Source organism: Furipterus horrens, unplaced genomic scaffold (assembly GCF_987537825.1).
Source record: "Furipterus horrens unplaced genomic scaffold, mFurHor1.1.pri manual_scaffold_11, whole genome shotgun sequence".
NCBI classification, from domain to species: Eukaryota; Metazoa; Chordata; class Mammalia; order Chiroptera; family Furipteridae; genus Furipterus; species Furipterus horrens.
The window spans coordinates 1894955-1911744 of record NW_028327181.1 but is presented as its reverse complement, the minus strand read 5'-3'; the positions used below and the strand labels follow the sequence as shown (position 1 = coordinate 1911744).

At 59.2% G+C, this 16790-nt stretch overlaps 1 protein-coding gene across 1 annotated transcript in view; it reads right to left on the bottom strand.

Annotated features, from left to right (window-relative positions):
- The window catches only part of SCARB1 (scavenger receptor class B member 1), a 51939-nt gene extending 35440 nt beyond the window's left edge, over positions 1-16499 (bottom strand). The window contains exon 1 of the mRNA XM_090290825.1: positions 16172-16499. Within this exon, the coding sequence (XP_090146951.1) occupies positions 16172-16297 (126 nt within the window). The 5' untranslated portion in view covers positions 16298-16499. The remainder of the gene's footprint in view (positions 1-16171) is intronic.
- Between the last annotated feature and the right edge of the window lie 291 nt (positions 16500-16790).

The following is a 16790-nucleotide window of genomic DNA, read 5'->3' as shown; positions in this document are numbered from 1 at the left end:
GTCAGCCGCCGGGAGCAGGGCTGGCCTGCTGTGCCCACCACGGCAGACCCCGCGCGGCACCAGTTCCCGCACGCGCTCAGTTAACCTGTGCTGGAGGCATGAGCAGCCTCCCGATGCGGAGGGGCTAGAGGGTCCCTCCTCCCCATGCCACCATGCAGCTGCCTGGAGCCGGCTCCCCACCCAGCAAGGCTGGTCCTGTCCATGCATGGGGGCTGTCACTGCACCCAGGCCTTGGGAGTGTCTGTGGAGGAAGCCGGTGATGAGGGCGACTCGTCACTCATGGCCGGGGCGAGGGGCTCTCTGCCGATGTCCCTGCCCACGGGACAGACACCTGGAGTCTTCCCAGCCTCACCTGCTGTGGCTCCACCAGACCACGAGCTGCGAGAGGCCAGAGATGCTGCGGAGGCGCCGCAGGGACGCCAGCGGCTGCTTCTCATGTCCAAGGCCAGGAGGAGGGTTCAAAGGAGGCCCCTTAAGTTAAAGGATATCTGAAGTCTCGGCATGACTGTCCCAGTCCCGTCCTTTCTCCCTCCCCCACCAGGGACACGTGACTGTGGCCTCGGACAGCTTTGCGGTACTTAGCTGGGCTCCCCGGCCACGTCACGGCTGCCGGTGCCCACGGAGGCACGAGGTCAGAGACGTCAGTCCCCGACTCCTCCAGGAGAGAATGGTGAGTGCAGGGGGACCCCCACGAGGAGAGTCTTCCCGGCCACGGCCACTCCCACTCCCACTTTCCAGGGCCACGCTGGGTTTGCCACCCACCCCACTCCGTTCCAGGCTCCCTGGACACGACCTTTGTTACCACCCACGCCACCAGGAGTGGGCGATCGTCGAAGCGCTTTGCTCACTGAACCTTCACGGCGCATGTGCCAAGACGAAGACCTCCCAGGTCCACCCAGGTGCCACCCCCGGTGGGGAAAGGTCCCAGCGGCACAGGCTGTGTGTCCTGGGAGGGGCTATTCTGGTCCCTGTGGACACACAGACACTGTTAACCACGTTACCTCTGGGACAAGGACCGGTGGGGGCAAGGGCGCGGTGACTTTCTTTGCTGTGCCTTTTTTTTAGGTTGTACCCTTCTGTACACTTTCTGTCTTTTTCACTGGACCCCTATTTTCCTTTCCTTATCTTATTTATTATGTCTGCGCACAAGCTGGCCCCGCAGGGCACATCCGGTCCAGCAGTCCCACGTGATGTGACCAATCGAGGCCACGCTGGCCTTCGGTCGGTGAGAACTGAGAAGAGCGGCCCCCTGGCAGATGGTGCGGGCGGCCTTCAGAGGGAATCAAGCCCCCAGACGACCCAAGGACCAGGCTCAAATGAGCCCTGTGGATGTGAGGGTTGGGTCTCACAATGTGGGGGGCTGCGCAGGGGCCCCCAGAATTCACACCCCCCTGGAACCTCAGAATGTGACCTCACTGGGGAAGAGCGTCTTCGCAGATGTAACTAGTGAGGGATCTCACCGTGAAGTCGTCCTGGATTAGGGGGGCCCTGAATCCAACGAGAGGTGTCCTTCTAAGAAGAACAGAGGGGCTGGCCCCATGAGGACAGGGCCCTCGGCGAGTCGCACACACGGACACAGTTACACACGAAGGCGGCCACACTCTCGCCCCATTCCGACAAGCGCTGGCCTCACTCTGAGCCTTCCTGGCAGAAAGGAATCTCCTGCCCTCTGTCCTCTGATTCTGATCATGGGGGCCAGAGATTTCTGACTAGACCCAGTGCGAGGTCTTGGGTCTCGCCCTCGTTTGCTCTGACCCCCAACAAGACCCTCAAAGTCACTGAGCCTCGGACCCCCACCCCCACCCTCACCACTGACTTGCAGAAGAAAATAGGCTCAAAACACGACTCAGGGATGCAAGTCAGGGCAACACACCAGACATGCCCCAGCGCAACTGCAGACGTTCCGGGAGGCCAGACGGTCTCACGGGCCAGAGCAGACGTAGGAGGAAATGTCAACAGCCCTCTGGAAGGCACACTAATGAGGTGTCCCCTCCCCCTGCCGCCATGGCAGATGCCCCAGCAATTCCACCCCCAGCATGTCCCGAGGAAAGCCTGGAGGTGGAAGGCTCCAGAATGTTTGCTGTTTGTGGAGGCAGGAGTGGGCGGCACCAGATACTTATCACAAACACGAGGAACGAGGAACAAGGAACGTCAACTTGAAGTCCAGGCAGCAGCAAGAAGCAACAAGCCAGGCACACAGACAAGGCCGGGGACACGCGGGACGCGGGGCGGGAGTCAGGCCGCCGGTGAGGGCTGCCCAGCAGCACACAGCCCACGGCCCAGGCCACCCCCCCCCCCCGCGCCCCTCTGGAAGGTGGGCTTTGCCCCATGTCGTAAGACCCGTCACGAAGCCCAGAGACTTGAGGAACCTGCCCGAGGTCCCAGAGTGGGCAGGAGGCAGAGCCGGGGCTGACCCCACGCCCCGTCTGCAGGCCCCCAGCACTGCACGCCCACCCGGGGGACGGGTGCCAGGGCACTGGCGCAACGCGGGGAAGAGGAGGCAGCAAGAGGAGACCGCAGAAAGCCACGTGTTCAGGAGCCACGTGTGCACGCGTGGCCACAGCGGCATCATTCACAGTCACCGAAAGCTGCCAACAGCCCATGTCCCTCAGGCGAGGGACAAGCAAGCAGAAAGTGGCCGATCCCAATGGCGGACGATGCCTCAGGCCGCGACGCAGCCGTGAAAAGCAGTGCGTGCTGGCACCTGCTGCGGCGTGGACGGGCCTCGAGGACAGGGTGCTGCGAGGAGACCAGACCCAAGGCCCCGGGCCGGCGAGTCCACTGACATCTGGCTGCAGATCCAGGAGCCAGAGAGGAGCCGGGGGCTGGGGGGGCGGGGGAGGCCGTGAGGGGCCGTGGCTTCACTTTGGGGCGACGGGAACATCCAGAAGGAGACAGGGGCGCTGCCCGTAGGGCCCTGTGACGGTGTGAGTGCCCCTGGCCGACTGACTGCGCTGAGAGGCCGATTTGGGGTACATGAACCTCGGCGCCCAAACGTCTTGGTTCTCGAGCAATTCGGTTCTGAAACAAGTTGTTGGTGGAAAAATGGCCTCGGTAGTCTAACAAAACTTAGGGTCTCCGTCCTCCACCCGACAGCCAGTGTGCCCACCCAGTCACATGCCTCTCAGGGGATACACAAGGAGATTCAGTTTTCCAGGACGAATTAGGTTCGAGAACCAAGGTTCCACCGTATAAGTTAGTTATTACGTGAAAAGCTAATGATGGAACTGAGAACCGCAGACACTCGGCCACAGTCGGCACCCCCGGGTGGAGGGGAGGGCGCACACGCCCGGACCAGCCCTGCTTCCTACCTGTGGCCCTGGAGGAGGTCAGGCGTGGGCACGCGGGGCAAGGGCATGGGGTCGACCGTGGCGGCCTCGTGGAATATTATACAGCCATGAAAACGGGGTGCGGCTGACTGCAACGACATGGGCAGATTTCACACAGCGGGAAGCCAGAAAAGAACAGAATGCATCTGAGCCCTCCAGGCCGGGCCGCTGTTACAAAGTAGCACCAACTGGGGGGCTCAGCAACCGCAGACACTCCCCTCTCACGGTCAGGGTGCTGGGAGTCTGAGGTCAGGACGGTGCAGGCAAGCGGGGGGGGCCTCTGCCCGGTCTCAGGCTTCTCAACATATCTTCTGCGGCAGAAGGGGTGAGGGGGTTCTGGGCGCCCCCTTGATCAGGGCACTATCCCACGTGTGACACCTACTGTCACCACCCTCAGGGCCACCTCACCTCCCAGAAGCCCCACCTCCTAACGCCATCCCCTCGGAGATGAGGTTTTCAGCCTGTGAATGTGGGGGACTCACATTCAGACTATGGCAGTAAGATTCCACTCGAGTAAAGCTGAGACTCAGGCAGCACTGACTGAGCGTTTAGGGGTGGCGGTGCGGCGGTGGGTCCCGCATAAAGGCCGAAGTAGGCCAGGACCCAGCACCCTGTCCTTTGCAAGGGCTTCTGGGGGCAATGACACGGGGTTCGCTTCAGTTCTTCATCTAAGCGCATGCAGCTCGGGTGCTTCCCTGCAGGCGCCCTCAAGGAAGTGTCAACAATTGCGACTATTTCACAGTAAGAAGAGCCCAAGACTCCGAGTGGAAGCTGCAAGGCGGGGGGCTGCGGCGGGTGGAAGCTGGGGGCCTGGGAACAGACAGGCCTGGGCGGAGGCCTCTCAAAGGTGCCAAGGGCCCCCGCGGCTCCCCAGCTCCGAGGATGAGGCAGGCGTCGACCCAGCCCACAGCCGGCCGGCTTCCTTGGCGCTGGGTTAGTCCCCAGATGGGAGGGCGGAACAGGCAGATCCCAGGGTGGCAGGCAGAACCCGAAGGCCGGGGGGCAGGGGCGGGGCGGGGCGCGACAGACAGGAACCCCAAGTTGCGAAGTGAGTAAACAGGTGGAGAGACTGGCTTCTTCTAGGCTCGGGGGCGGTGGCAGGGGGGCAGTTCAAGCTGGCCCTGGGGTCCTGGCCCTCTGTGCAGGGGGGAGCCCAGATGCCCACCCCCCAACTCGGCCAGGAGCACTCTCTCCCCTCTGGCTCACACAGGGAGCCTTCTGGGTGGGAACGAGTCTTCAGAAAACGGGCCCTCATGAGGAAACCGCGAGACAGATCCAAGGCGAGGGACACCTGCCCTGGACGCCCAGGTCCGGAGAGACCCCCGAGGCAGAAGAGGGCTGGGGAAGAAACAGAGATGGTCCAAGCAAAGGCGACAAGGGACAGGGGGACCGGACACAGGACGGCGCCTGGATCTGAAAATAAAAACGAAACGCCGCGAGGACAGGTGCTGTCGGGACAGTATGGGACTGTGAACAGAGACAGCGTGTGACACCGTCTGAACTCTCCTGAGCAAGGCCTTGGTCTGTGGGGACGACGGCATCCTTGTCCCTAACACACACAGGCGGCGGGATTCTGGGCTGAGATGCCATGAAGTCTGCAAGCAGGTCTCACGTGGTTCAGCCCTGACGGGGAGTGACAGAGTGTCAGGGACCAAGAGGCAGAGACAGACAGACAGACAGACAGACACAGAGAGGCAGAGACAGACAGAGACAGACAGACAGACACAGAGAGGCAGAGACAGACAGACACAGAGAGGCAGAGACAGACAGACACAGAGAAGCAGAGACAGACAGACACAGAGACAGACAGACAGAGACAGACAGACAGACACAGAGAGGCAGAGACAGACAGACAGACAGACACAGGCAGACACAGAGAAGCAGAGACAAAGACAGACACAGGCAGACAGACACAGAGAGGCAGAGACAGACAGACAGACAGACAGACACAGGCAGACACAGAGAAGCAGAGACAAAGACAGACACAGGCAGACAGACACAGAGGGAGAGGCGCAGACAGACAAGGACAGACAGCAGCCTGACAGTGACAGGGCAGAGCCACCTCACCAGCACCTTCCTGCTCCCAGGTCCCACTGGGCCCGGCTCCCCCACGCCGGCCCCCCCCGACCCCGCGGCCCCCGCATGCACCCTGGTCACTCTCGGCTCACAAAGGGATGCTGTCACAGGGACCTGGCTGCCCGGGGGCCCCTCCCCCTCACACTTGCTACATAAACAAGTGTGTGTCCCACACTTTGGGGCAAAAGCCAGCTGCCTGGCAGCCATTCTATCAGGGCTGTGGGTGGCAGCTGTGCTGGGTGGCACTGCGGGATGTGCTTGCTGACCATGATTCCAGATCAGCTCCTCCGAGTCCCTACCTGGGCAGGCTCCGGTGAAGGTCACTGGGTTCTGGGCTCAGGCACACCCCGCGCCCGCAGCCTCCGGTACACACAGGAGCCTCCTCCTGGGGCAGACAAAGGCCGAACCTTGCACACCCAGCCGTGACACCTCTCCTGTTCATAAAGCACACACCTCCTCCCCATCCCGCTCCCAGTGTGGGGGCGGCCGGGGTGCGGCCACAGGGCCTCTGGGCCCTCCGCCTAAAGAACACCAGCTGATGACTTGCTCCTGCAGGGACTTGGCCTCTTCCAAGCCCCGCTCCTCGGGCCCGGCCCACCTCCCCTGCTCACCAGTGAGCCCTGCGGCCCCCGGTGCGAATCTGCCGTGCGGTCTTACATAAATACTCTGCTCCCTCAGGGTTTTGGTTTCCCCAGAGGAAAAATAACAGATGGCACTGAGTTAAACCTAAGCTGTGCATCTAAACGCATGAGAGTTTGTGAGAACTTCCCTAATAGAAAACAAGCAGCTGTCAAGCTACTGTCTCTTTAAGAGGCCTTGGCTAGAGACAAACAAAATGATCTCTAACAGTGTAAGATCAAGAGTCACCGAGAGGCAATGTGAGACGTGAAATGTAGACACTACAACTTCCGGCCAAGATGGAGGCATAGGTGGACCCGCTGTGTCTCCCTCCACAACTAGGAGGAACACAACTACCTCAGAACTAGAAACGACCAGAAGTTCCAGAACATCGAGCTGCATGGAAGTCCAGCAAACAAAGGTATAAAGAAGAAATACTCATCCAGACAGGTGCAGCAGCTCTACCTAAGACACAGAGGCAAACAAACACAGGAGGGGACAGAGAAGTATGGCCCAAAAGGGGGAAAGGATCAAGGTTCCAGTGGGAGAACTGAGCAACGAGGAGACAGCCAACCTAACAGATGAGTAGGTAGCCAACCTAACAGATGCAGAATTCAAAACACTGGTGACAAAGATGCTCAGAGGCCTGACAGATATGCTTCAGTATGGCAAACACATAAGGGAAGAAGTGAAGGCTGTGCTAAGTGAAACGAAGGAAAATCCACACAAAACCAATGGTGAAGGGAAGGAAACCGGGGTTCAAATCAATGATTTGGAACATAAGGAAGAAAAAAAATAGTCAACTAGTACAGAATGAGGAAGCAAAAATTGAAAAAAATGAGGAGAGGCTTAGGAACCTCTAGGACAAGTTTAAACGTGCCAACATCCAAATCACAGGGGTGCCAGACAGAGAAGAGGAAGAGCAAAAAATGAAAAGCTTATGTGAAAAAATAGTGAAGGAAAACTTTTATAATTTGGCAAAGGAAATAGACACACACGTCCAGGAAGCACAGAGTCCCAAACAAGCTAGACCCGAGGAGACCACACCAAGAGGCATCATAATTAAAATGCCAAAGGTGAAAGATAAAGAGAGAATCTCCAAAGCAGCAAGAGAAAAGCAAAGAGTTACCTACAAAGGTAACTCTCAGCTGATTTCTCAAAAGAAACTTTGCAGATAAGAAGGGACTGGCAAGCAGTACTCAATGTGATGAAAAGCAAGGACCTACAACCTAGATTACTCTACCCAGCAAGGCTATCAGTTAGATTGCAAAGAGAGATAAAGTGCTTCCCAGACAAGGTGAAGCTAAAGGAGCTCATCATCACCAAGCCATTATTATACCAAATGTTAAAGGGACTTACTTAAGAAAAAGAGGATCAAAACTATGAACACTAAAATGACAACAAACTCACAACTATCAACAACATAACCTAAAAAATATATAAAAACAAAAACAAATTAAGCAAACAGCCAGAGCAGGAACAGAATTATAGGTATGGGGATCATTTGGAGGGTTATCAGCTGGGAGGGGGGAGGGGGAGAAACAGGGAGATGATGCAGGGACTAAGAAGCATAATCGGTTGGTACAAAATAGACAGGGGGAAGGTAAGAATAATATAAGAAAGGGTGAAGCCAAAGAACTTATATGCACAACCCATGGACATGAACTAAGGGGGGTGGGAGTGCTGGAGGGAAGGGGGTTACTGGGAGGAGGGGAGCAAAAGAAAAAGTAATTGGAACTACTGTAATAGCATAATCAATAAAATATACTTTAAAAAAAAGTGTGGACCTGTTTGGGGGCAGAGGGCCCACCATTCTTGCTGCCTGCCACCCTTTCCTGCTTCTGCTAACACAAAGTAGGAACCGAGCATAAGAGCCAGGGGGAAAGCATTCCAGGGGGAAGGAACAGCCTGTGCAAAGGCCCTGAGGCAGGAAAGAACACGGTGTGTTGGTGGTAAAGGCCACGAGACAGGCAGGGGCCCATGAAGAAGGCGTTTACAGGCCACGGGGTCACATGGGTTTTATACCACATGTGAGGTTTTAATCGGGGTCATGAAACACTTTAATCCGTGTTTATAAGAGCGTTCTGGCTGCAGCAGGGGTGTCTGACAGCGCAGAGGCACGAAGAGCAGGAGCAGCCGGCAGGTCAGCGCAGCTGGCTCAGGAGCGGGGCCGTGCAGGGGGAGAGAAGCAGGCCCCACTCCCCTGCCCAAGACCACAACCTGCCACTGTCACCAGCCTCCCTGTGGAACATCCAGTCGATCAATATCGGAGAACCTGTGATTACATGCTGGGCACAGCTCCAGGGGCCTGGGACACAGCAACAAACAGAACGGACATCTTTGCCCCGGCTGGCGTGGCTCAGTGGACTGGGCGTTGTCCCAGAGACCGAAAGGTCACCGGTTTGATTCCAGGTCAGGGCGCACACCTGGGTGGCGGGCCAGGTCCCCGGTTGGAGGTGACCAATCGATGCTTCTCTCCCTCTCTTTCTCCCTCCCTCCCCCTCTCTCTAAAAATAAATAAAACCTTAAAAAGAAAAGAAGAAGAAGCCCTGAGGTTTGAAGAAAGGCCTGAAGGAGGTGGGAGAGGGAACGGATCAGGGACGGAGTTGCGGCAGACGGGCAGCAGCTCAGGCAGAGCACGTGCCCTGCGGCTGGCTCGGGGGCAGGCAGGGGGTGCAGAGGGCCCCGGCCACCCCGGATCTTTGAACTGGAGAGGCTGTGGTCTGACTGCAGCCGCCATAGGGCCCCGTGGCTGCTGTGCTGAGGGAGCCTAACCGGGGGGCGGGCGTAGGGGCAGGGAGGCTGCAGGAACCCAGCTGAGAGCTGGTGACTCCCTGGACCACAGTGGTGGCCACTGCAATGTGGCGAGAAGTGGCTGGACTGGGAGCGTGTTTTGAAGGTCAAGCCTGAGGCTCCACGCAGGAAGTGGAGCAGGGCGCCACGGTGGGGTCCGAGCCTGCTGGCCCAGGCAGCTGCGGGGCGCAGGGGCCACAGCTGGGTGGGATCCAGGCGGGAACACAGCCAGAGGGGCCGGCTGCAGGGACCATGAGGAGCCTGGTGTTGACCTTTACCACCAAGCTGAGCCACGCAGCTGGCCGTTGGAATTCAGGGGAAAGGCAGCGCCCTGGGATGCCTGTGTGGGAGGGGCCAGGACAGAGGGACAGAGGGACAGCGGAGAGCGGGCCCTGGGAGCGCGGGAGCGCAGAGGTGTCCCTCTGGTGGGTCAGGGATGCAGACCAATGAGACTGAGCAGGTGGCCAGAGAGGCAGGGGGGACATTTCAAGTGTCTCAAGAGTCCTACAAGCTTCAGAAAAGGTGGAAGGAACCTCACCCAGAGTGCCAGGAAGTGAGCAAGGGTCATGCCGCTCCTGTTCCTTCCCCACCCACCCCCAGCAGGAGCCACTGGCGAACAGGAAGCTGCCGCCACCGTGGGGCAGGGGAGACTGAGGACAGCGTGGCTCAGGCCACGGTCCCCGCGTCCGGGGAGGCCCGAGCACCCGGCCCGTTGCACGCCAGGCCTCCTCCGTCCGGGGCGCCCAGGCGCTGGAAGGCTCCAGAGCCAGAAACGACCTTCCCATGCGCTTTGTTTCTCTTTGCACTTCCGCTCCTGGGGCCTCCGGCCTCTCCCAGGGCCAGTGGAGGCCAAGGTTGCCTTTGAGTGGGGGAGGGAGATGAGCTACATAAAAGGTCTTGTCCTTTGTTTTGTGTGGGGGGGGGTTTTGGCCAAGCCAGAACTCTCTGCACAATAAAGGTGTTTACAGGGCTCAGGCTGCCAGAGTACGGTGCAGAAGGCGTGGTCTGAACATTCCTTCCCCGAATCCTCTGGTTCCAAGATGATGAACAAGAAGCCTGTCAGCGTCGGCCTTGCGGCAGAAGCCAGCCTTGAGCCTTGGCCTCTGATGCCTGCGGCCCCTCTCCCACTGACCAAGGACACGGAACACCCTTCTGGGTGCTGGTGGCTACCAACAGGACCCACGGACGGGGGCATGCCTGAGGGAAGCCCCTGGCTGAGCGCGCCCTCGGTGGCGCACTGCTGTCTGCTCTGCTAGGCGCGAAGGCCTGAGCAGGACGGTCCCAGGTGGCAGAGCTCAGCCAAGTTCTAGGTCATCACGCCAAGTCGCCTGCGGAGGCAGCTGCTGCCGGGACTTCTGGACTGAGAGGCGCTGGCCCTGGGAAGGCCAGACACAGAGACATGCACCAACACAGTGTACATGTGTGCCCATGTGTGATCAAACACGCCGACATGGGGCCACATTAACATGTGTCTGCATATGTAGACATACCCAATACATTGAACACTTTGTCGTGTAGGCGCATGTGTCCACACCTGCAAACATGTGCATGCTCATGTGGCACATATCAACGTGTGTGCGTCCATGTGCATGCATCAATGCGGTGTGTTGTGTGCCTGCGTGTGTGTACTTGTGTCAGTACATGTATGAGCATGCTTCAGCATGTGTTTGCACCTAGGCATACATGTACATTTACCCATACAGGTTCACCGGCCACCAGTCATGCATGCAGTTGTCACATGGGTACACACATTAATACTAGTGCGTACACATTCTGCACATGTGCACACACATACACTCACGAAGCCAGAGAGAAGCAAATCCACCAGGCACAAAGTAGGAAGCAAAAATAAACTTGACTCAGGGTCACTAAAAATAGGCAGTGTTTCTCAGCTGTCACCGGGAGCAAGCTGAAGTGGCCCTCCCACGCCCGGGAGGAACAGGTAGGAAAGAGGAAGAAAAACCAAGCGGAACTGGGGCACACCTGTGAGCCCACAGAACGGGCGCACCCCCGGGATGGAGCCACGGATCCGTTCTGCGGCTTTGCCCTAAGGGGCCAGATGTGACGTGGCGCCCATCCAGCGTGCCGAGCACTTTCTGGAGCCCAGACGCACAGAGCTGTCGAAGCAGACCCCGCAGGACAGACGGCAGCCCCACCGGGGCGGCCAGGACCGCAGCCGGGGCACGCCACCCTCCCAGCTTCCCTTGGCACGTGTGAGTCTAGAACAGGCTCTGGAAGGGAGGTGCTGGGAGGTGCTGAGGACCACAGTTTTGGGGGAGGAGATTCTAAGGAGAAAGGCCCAGCGTGGAGCCCACTGCCCGCCGGCCATGCAGGGCTGGGAAGGGGGTGCTGGACCCAGGCAGAGAACACGGGGGCCCTGCCCTGCCTCCAAACACCAAGTGGAGCTGCTCAGAAACACAGGAGCACGGCAGGGGGACCCAGGCTCCCGGGACTGCAGTCCGGGCCCCGCCACTGCAGCTGTGTGACCCAGGCGAGTGCCTTTTGCTTCCTTCCCCTCCACACCACGGAGGCGCCGGAGCCGTGCGTCCGCTGCCCAGAAGTGCGCGTGTGCAGGCGCCACACTCGGCGCCCGCCCCGTCAGCACCCATTACTGCTATCTCTCATCAGCCCGCACCTTGTAACTGATGGGCAGAGAGAGAGCTGCCAAAGGGCACAGAGCAACCGAGGCGGGCGTGGCGGGGGTGGCGGTGGCGGTGGCGAAATAGAGTCTGGGGCTGGGCTGGGAGCGGGAGAAGATAAGGAAAGAGCCTGACCTCGAAGCCGGCTCTCTGTTCCCCCTACTGTGAGCCCCACCTGGCCCCCGGGGACCCCGCAGTGTCAGCGACAGCACAGCCCCGGCCCCAGCAGACTCCATGCTCACGGGGGAGAAAGAGAACACATATACCAACACAGAATGTAATGGGGTTGACTTTTATGATGGAAACGAGGGGCAAGCTACACAGACACCTGGGGGATGAGCCTTCTGGGCAGAGGGGCAAGCAAGCCAGAGGCTGGGAGGTGAGACCAGGCTTGGTGGGCTCGAGGGGATGAGCGTGGGGAGCGAGCAGGCGGGCGGACAGGGGCACCAGACTGCGGGGGCCTTCGGGCCACGGGAAGGACGTCGGTACTCACTCGGAGAAAGACGGGGAGCCTCGACAGGTAGGCAGCAAAGGGGCACACGACCTGGCGGGTGTTGTTACGAGACCCCCTGGCTGTATATGGAGACAGGAGACGAGACCCCTGCGCAGTTCAAGCCATAGGGGGCGGGGCCTGCTGGAGTTGGTGAGACGGGGTCAGGGTCTGTGCACGTTCTGAGGGTAAAGCCGGGAGGATCTGCCGATGGACCAGAGACAGGGGTATCGGCCCAAAGCACCCAGTCCGACCAACCTGAGGCTTTCGCCTCTGCGCTTGGAGGAACAAATGGAGGTGTCACTCACTGAGACGGGGAACACGGGGGGTGGGGGGAGAGAAGCCCTCCACAGCTGGACAGAGTAGTGGACAAAGCACCCAAGGCTGATTCCGACCAGAACTCCAAGTTAAAGACAGCAGAGGGGACCCAGCTTCCCTCCTGGACATGAGAGGAGGTCACCCCACACAGGGGCCTGGCGGACGAGCCCCCTCCCCCGCGGCCCAGCTGCAGTAGGGCCTTCTCTCGTGGCCCAGAGACACACAGTAGCTCAAACATGTGCCCCCAGGCGCCTGGCCTGCGCCCTCATTATCCATTCACCGGCGGGCAGGCTCAGTTCTAGGTGGTGTGTACGAAAGCCCCTGCCCTCCGGAGTCTGCCTCCAGGATATCTTCTCGTTCTCACATAGACGTGCACTCACAGGCACACACACAGGTACATGCACGCAGGCACACAGGCGCACACAGGCACGCACACACCAGCAAGGTCACCTGAGGCAAATGACTATCTTAAGCTTCTGTTTCCTAAATGTCAAGGATGACAAGAGCCATGCCACAGAATTCTCCCAGGACTAAAGGAGGCAATGTTCACAGAGAGTCTCTGGACACCGCCTGGCACACTGTGACACAGGATTATGTCCCCCGGGCTGTCAGACCGGCACACCTCTCGTCCAGCCCTGCGCACTGGGGGCAGGAGACCCGGGGCTCACTTCTTCCCAAGGCTTCTCCTGGAGACCTCAGGATGCGAGGCTCCGTGCCTGCCTCCTGGGTTTGGGGCTAACCCGTGTGGTTGTTATTTGGGGAGAGTTAGAGGTTCACTACTCATTTTTAATTAAACGCATAGTACCTGAAAACATTCTCTTTGTTAAAAAGGAAGAAAGCAGGAGTATTACAGATACAGCGTTAGTTTCCTGGGGACACATCCCCAGCCCCTTCGCTTCCTCCCTTGACAGTGACCACTTTTGTCAGGCTGGTGCGCATCCTTCCACATGTTTTTCTGAGCTGTTACATGGACTAATATTAGTCCTCTGAAAATACAAAATGCTGTCTAGTGGAGTTATTTAAAAAAAAAACCATAAATAACACGAGAGCTCTTTTCTCCATCAACAATGTGTTTTTGAGACCTATTCAGGCTACAACATATATATGTAGTTCCTACTTTTTGCCTTTTGCTGAGAAACCCGCCAAATGAGGAGCCCCCACTTTATCTCCTCGGATCCGGATTTGGGGACGAGGGCGCCTGTCAGACACAGCCCCGGCTGTGTCAACCCCAGCAAGTGACTGGCCTTTGCTCTGCCTCGGTTTCCTCATTGCAGGAAGAAATAATGCCATCACCTCCACCGATTTCACAAAGCTGTGGTTGGATTCAAATGAGAAATCCAGGCCATGTCAACACGTATGTAGTTGCCTTTTAACTTCATAGCCTCACCAGGAGGCAGACTAGATCTGACCCTAACAGGTGAAATAAGCGGCCTGCGGTCCCTCACCTGGGACGCGGCCCAGCTGCGTCTACAACCCTCGGCCCGGGAAACTGACCCAGGCGGCAAAGCTATACAGCCCCACCCACCCCACCCGCAGTGCCCACAATGCGCACCCAGCCGCCAGAGGAACCTACATGCGTGTGCCAGTAACAAACGGGCGCTCTCCTGGGGTGTGGGGCAAGGGGCCCCTTTCGCGCTGTGGTGGGAGTGTAAATGCAAACCGTACCTGTTGTTTGTGACAAAGAAAATGATCAGTCGATAGAGAAAGAGGTAAATAATGAAGTGGCCATTCAAACGGATAGCAAGAAGCAGCGGGGCAAAAACAAAACAGACAGATTTGTCCATTCTGACGTGGAGAACAGCTTCAGGCTGCCTCCCTGGATTAAAAATCAAGGTGCAGGATATTTGTACATAGTCTAGCTCAGCTGACGTAAAAACATGTACTGATGTGTGTCAGTAAGTGCTCCTGATGTACACATTGGTAAAGGTCCAGAAAGGGGCGTGCCGGTAACAGTGGTACGATCTGACGACGGGAACGACATGGGGAAACTGTCTCTTTTTTTCCTCCATTTCAATTTTTTTTTAAATGTAAAGTAGCCAAAAAACATAAGAACACAGAAATCAAAGCACAGGCCTCCCATTCACGCCACACACGGATATGTGTAGCCAAAGAAAACCCCGTGGGCAGCCCCTCCCTCTCCAAGCGTCCCACCCGCTCGGTCCCCCGAACACTGGCGTCCTTCTTCCCCTGAAAGGCACTTGGCTAGGAGGCAGGGGGGGCTGTCCAAGCAGTGGCTCGGAGGGGCTGGGCTGGCCTTCCTGCCTTCACGCCACTCGGCCCCAAACCAACCCCCTCTGAGCCAGTCCCGTAGGGTGCTGGACGGCTCTCACGCTACACTCCGGGACAGCTGAGGACGGTGGCACTGTCCTCTGCAGAAGGCCAGAGCAGGAGTGGGAAATTAGGCGTTGTGCACACACACACGGAAACACACGGACACACACATGCGAACTGACACCCGTAACCTGCTCCCCGGCCAGGAAGAAGAACCTGAAATAAGCCCAGGAATGACTGAGCTGAGACACGTCTTCACCGGCCATCGGGCCCACCCACCCCACTCCCCCAAAGCCAGAGGCCCGCGCACCACGCCGACACCACTCGAGGGCACTCACAGGAGGCCCGCTCGGCGATAAAGCCCTGACGGCCGCTCTGAAGAGCCTAGCAGACCGCCACACACCTCTTCGGCCACCATGGGAAAGAAAAGCAACTCCGTGTTCTTGGGTTTCGCCACACAAGTTTTCCCCACTGCCATTCCCAGGGGACCCCCCAAAAAAACAAAACCCAAAGAGGAACTCAGTGCTCAGTCGTCCTCTGTGCAATCAGATTACAGGACTTCACGAGACAAGATTTGAAAATCAATCAATCAATAAAGGCACTGTGGCCAAGATGACTTACTCAGACAACTCTGCCCCCACCCCCCCAACTCAAGACCATGAGAAAACCCTAACTTGGGCCCATCTTTAAAGCCGCCTGGGTCCCAAGAAGTGTCAGCCAGGTCTGAGCAGACGGAGCCTCCATTCACTCAGCCGTTTATTTTCCAAGCCCCCTGCGCTGCGCACGGGGCACAGACAGGAGACGGGGAGAGTCTCCGTGCTCAAGGAAGTCGCCTGAAGAAGCAGGCTAAGGGGGAAAGAGAGTCACCCGGCCAGGGACCGTGTCCACCTGTCGCAGCTCTGCATCTGGCTGGGTCCTGGGCAAAGGTGAGCCTCTGTGTTCCCTCCCGGACCACAGGTGCGAGCTCGGAGCGGCGATCTCCCCAGCCTTCCGTCCCTCCAGGCTCACTCAAACAGGTCGCCCAGACACCCGGGCCCAATCTAACAGTCTGAAGGCCACAGGCCACCTTCATCTGTCCCCCTGGTTAAAAGGACAGTGTTGTGTAAGCAAGGTTAGGGTCAGAGGAAAGCCTCCAGCCTGGGGGCTCTCCAAGGACCCTACTTACGCAGCCTTGGCTTGTGCCTGCCTCTGCGTGCATCTGGAGAGAAAAGCGGCTTATCCTTCCCAGCCCGGTCTGGAAGGCAGCGCGGTGGGGAGGACAGAGCAGCTCTGCTGAGCACCTAGCAGATCTGGGCACCCATGGGAGCTTCTCAGAAGCACATGAGTGTTGGGTTCCTGCCCTCGTGGGCTCTCAGGAAACACACAAAGTGCAGCCCTAGTTTTGGCAGCCCGGGCCAGCGGCGTGTGAGCGCGCTCCGGGAGTCCCGGGCAGCCCCACAACGTGGCCTCACTCCAGGACAGGCGGGAGGCAGCCCCGTGCGGGTGAGGTCAGAGTCCCGGCGGTGTGTCCCTCGGGCCTCCAGCGAAGCCCCTGGTGCTGCCCTTGACCCCCAACCTCGGCCCGTCGGGGAGGGAACCGGGGAGGTGGGCAGCGGCCCCTCCCGCTGTGCCCCTCGGTGCCCGGGCCCTTCACCCACCTTGTGGACCTGCTGCTTGATGATCGAAGGCACCGCTATGATCATGACGGCGCCCAGCACGGCGCACAGCAGCCCGATGAAGCCCAGCGCCACGACTGCCCAGCGCGCTCCGGCGCATCTGCCCATGTCTGTGCGCCCCGGTGCCCACGCGGCGAGCCCGGGGCTCCGCGCCTGAAGGGAACGGGGCTGGGGGCAGAGGCGACAGAGGCAGCGACTCCGGGAGCGCGGGCCGCGGCAGCACGGCGGGCCTCGGACGGCGGCACTTGGAGGACCGGCCAGGCTGGCAGGTGGCCGGCAGTTTTATGCGCCATCGAGTGCGCCGCTGTACCGCCCCGCGCACCAGGCACCGGGATTCGGGAGGGCGGGGGGGGGGGGGCGGGGGCGGGGCGGGCGTCGGGGGGCGGGGCCTGGCGCCGGGGGCGGGGCCACGGGCGTATGGTCCGAGGGGCGGGGCCGCCACGCCCTCGCTTCCGCTGCTGGCGCCCGGGGGCGTGGGAAGTCACCGAGGCCGATGCCCCACGTGGGTGCGTGCCAGGATGTCAGTGGGGCCGGGCTCCCTGCTGCCCTCCTCACTCCCACCTGCTCCGCGCTCGCCCCTTCCCCGCCCACCTCTCCCCCC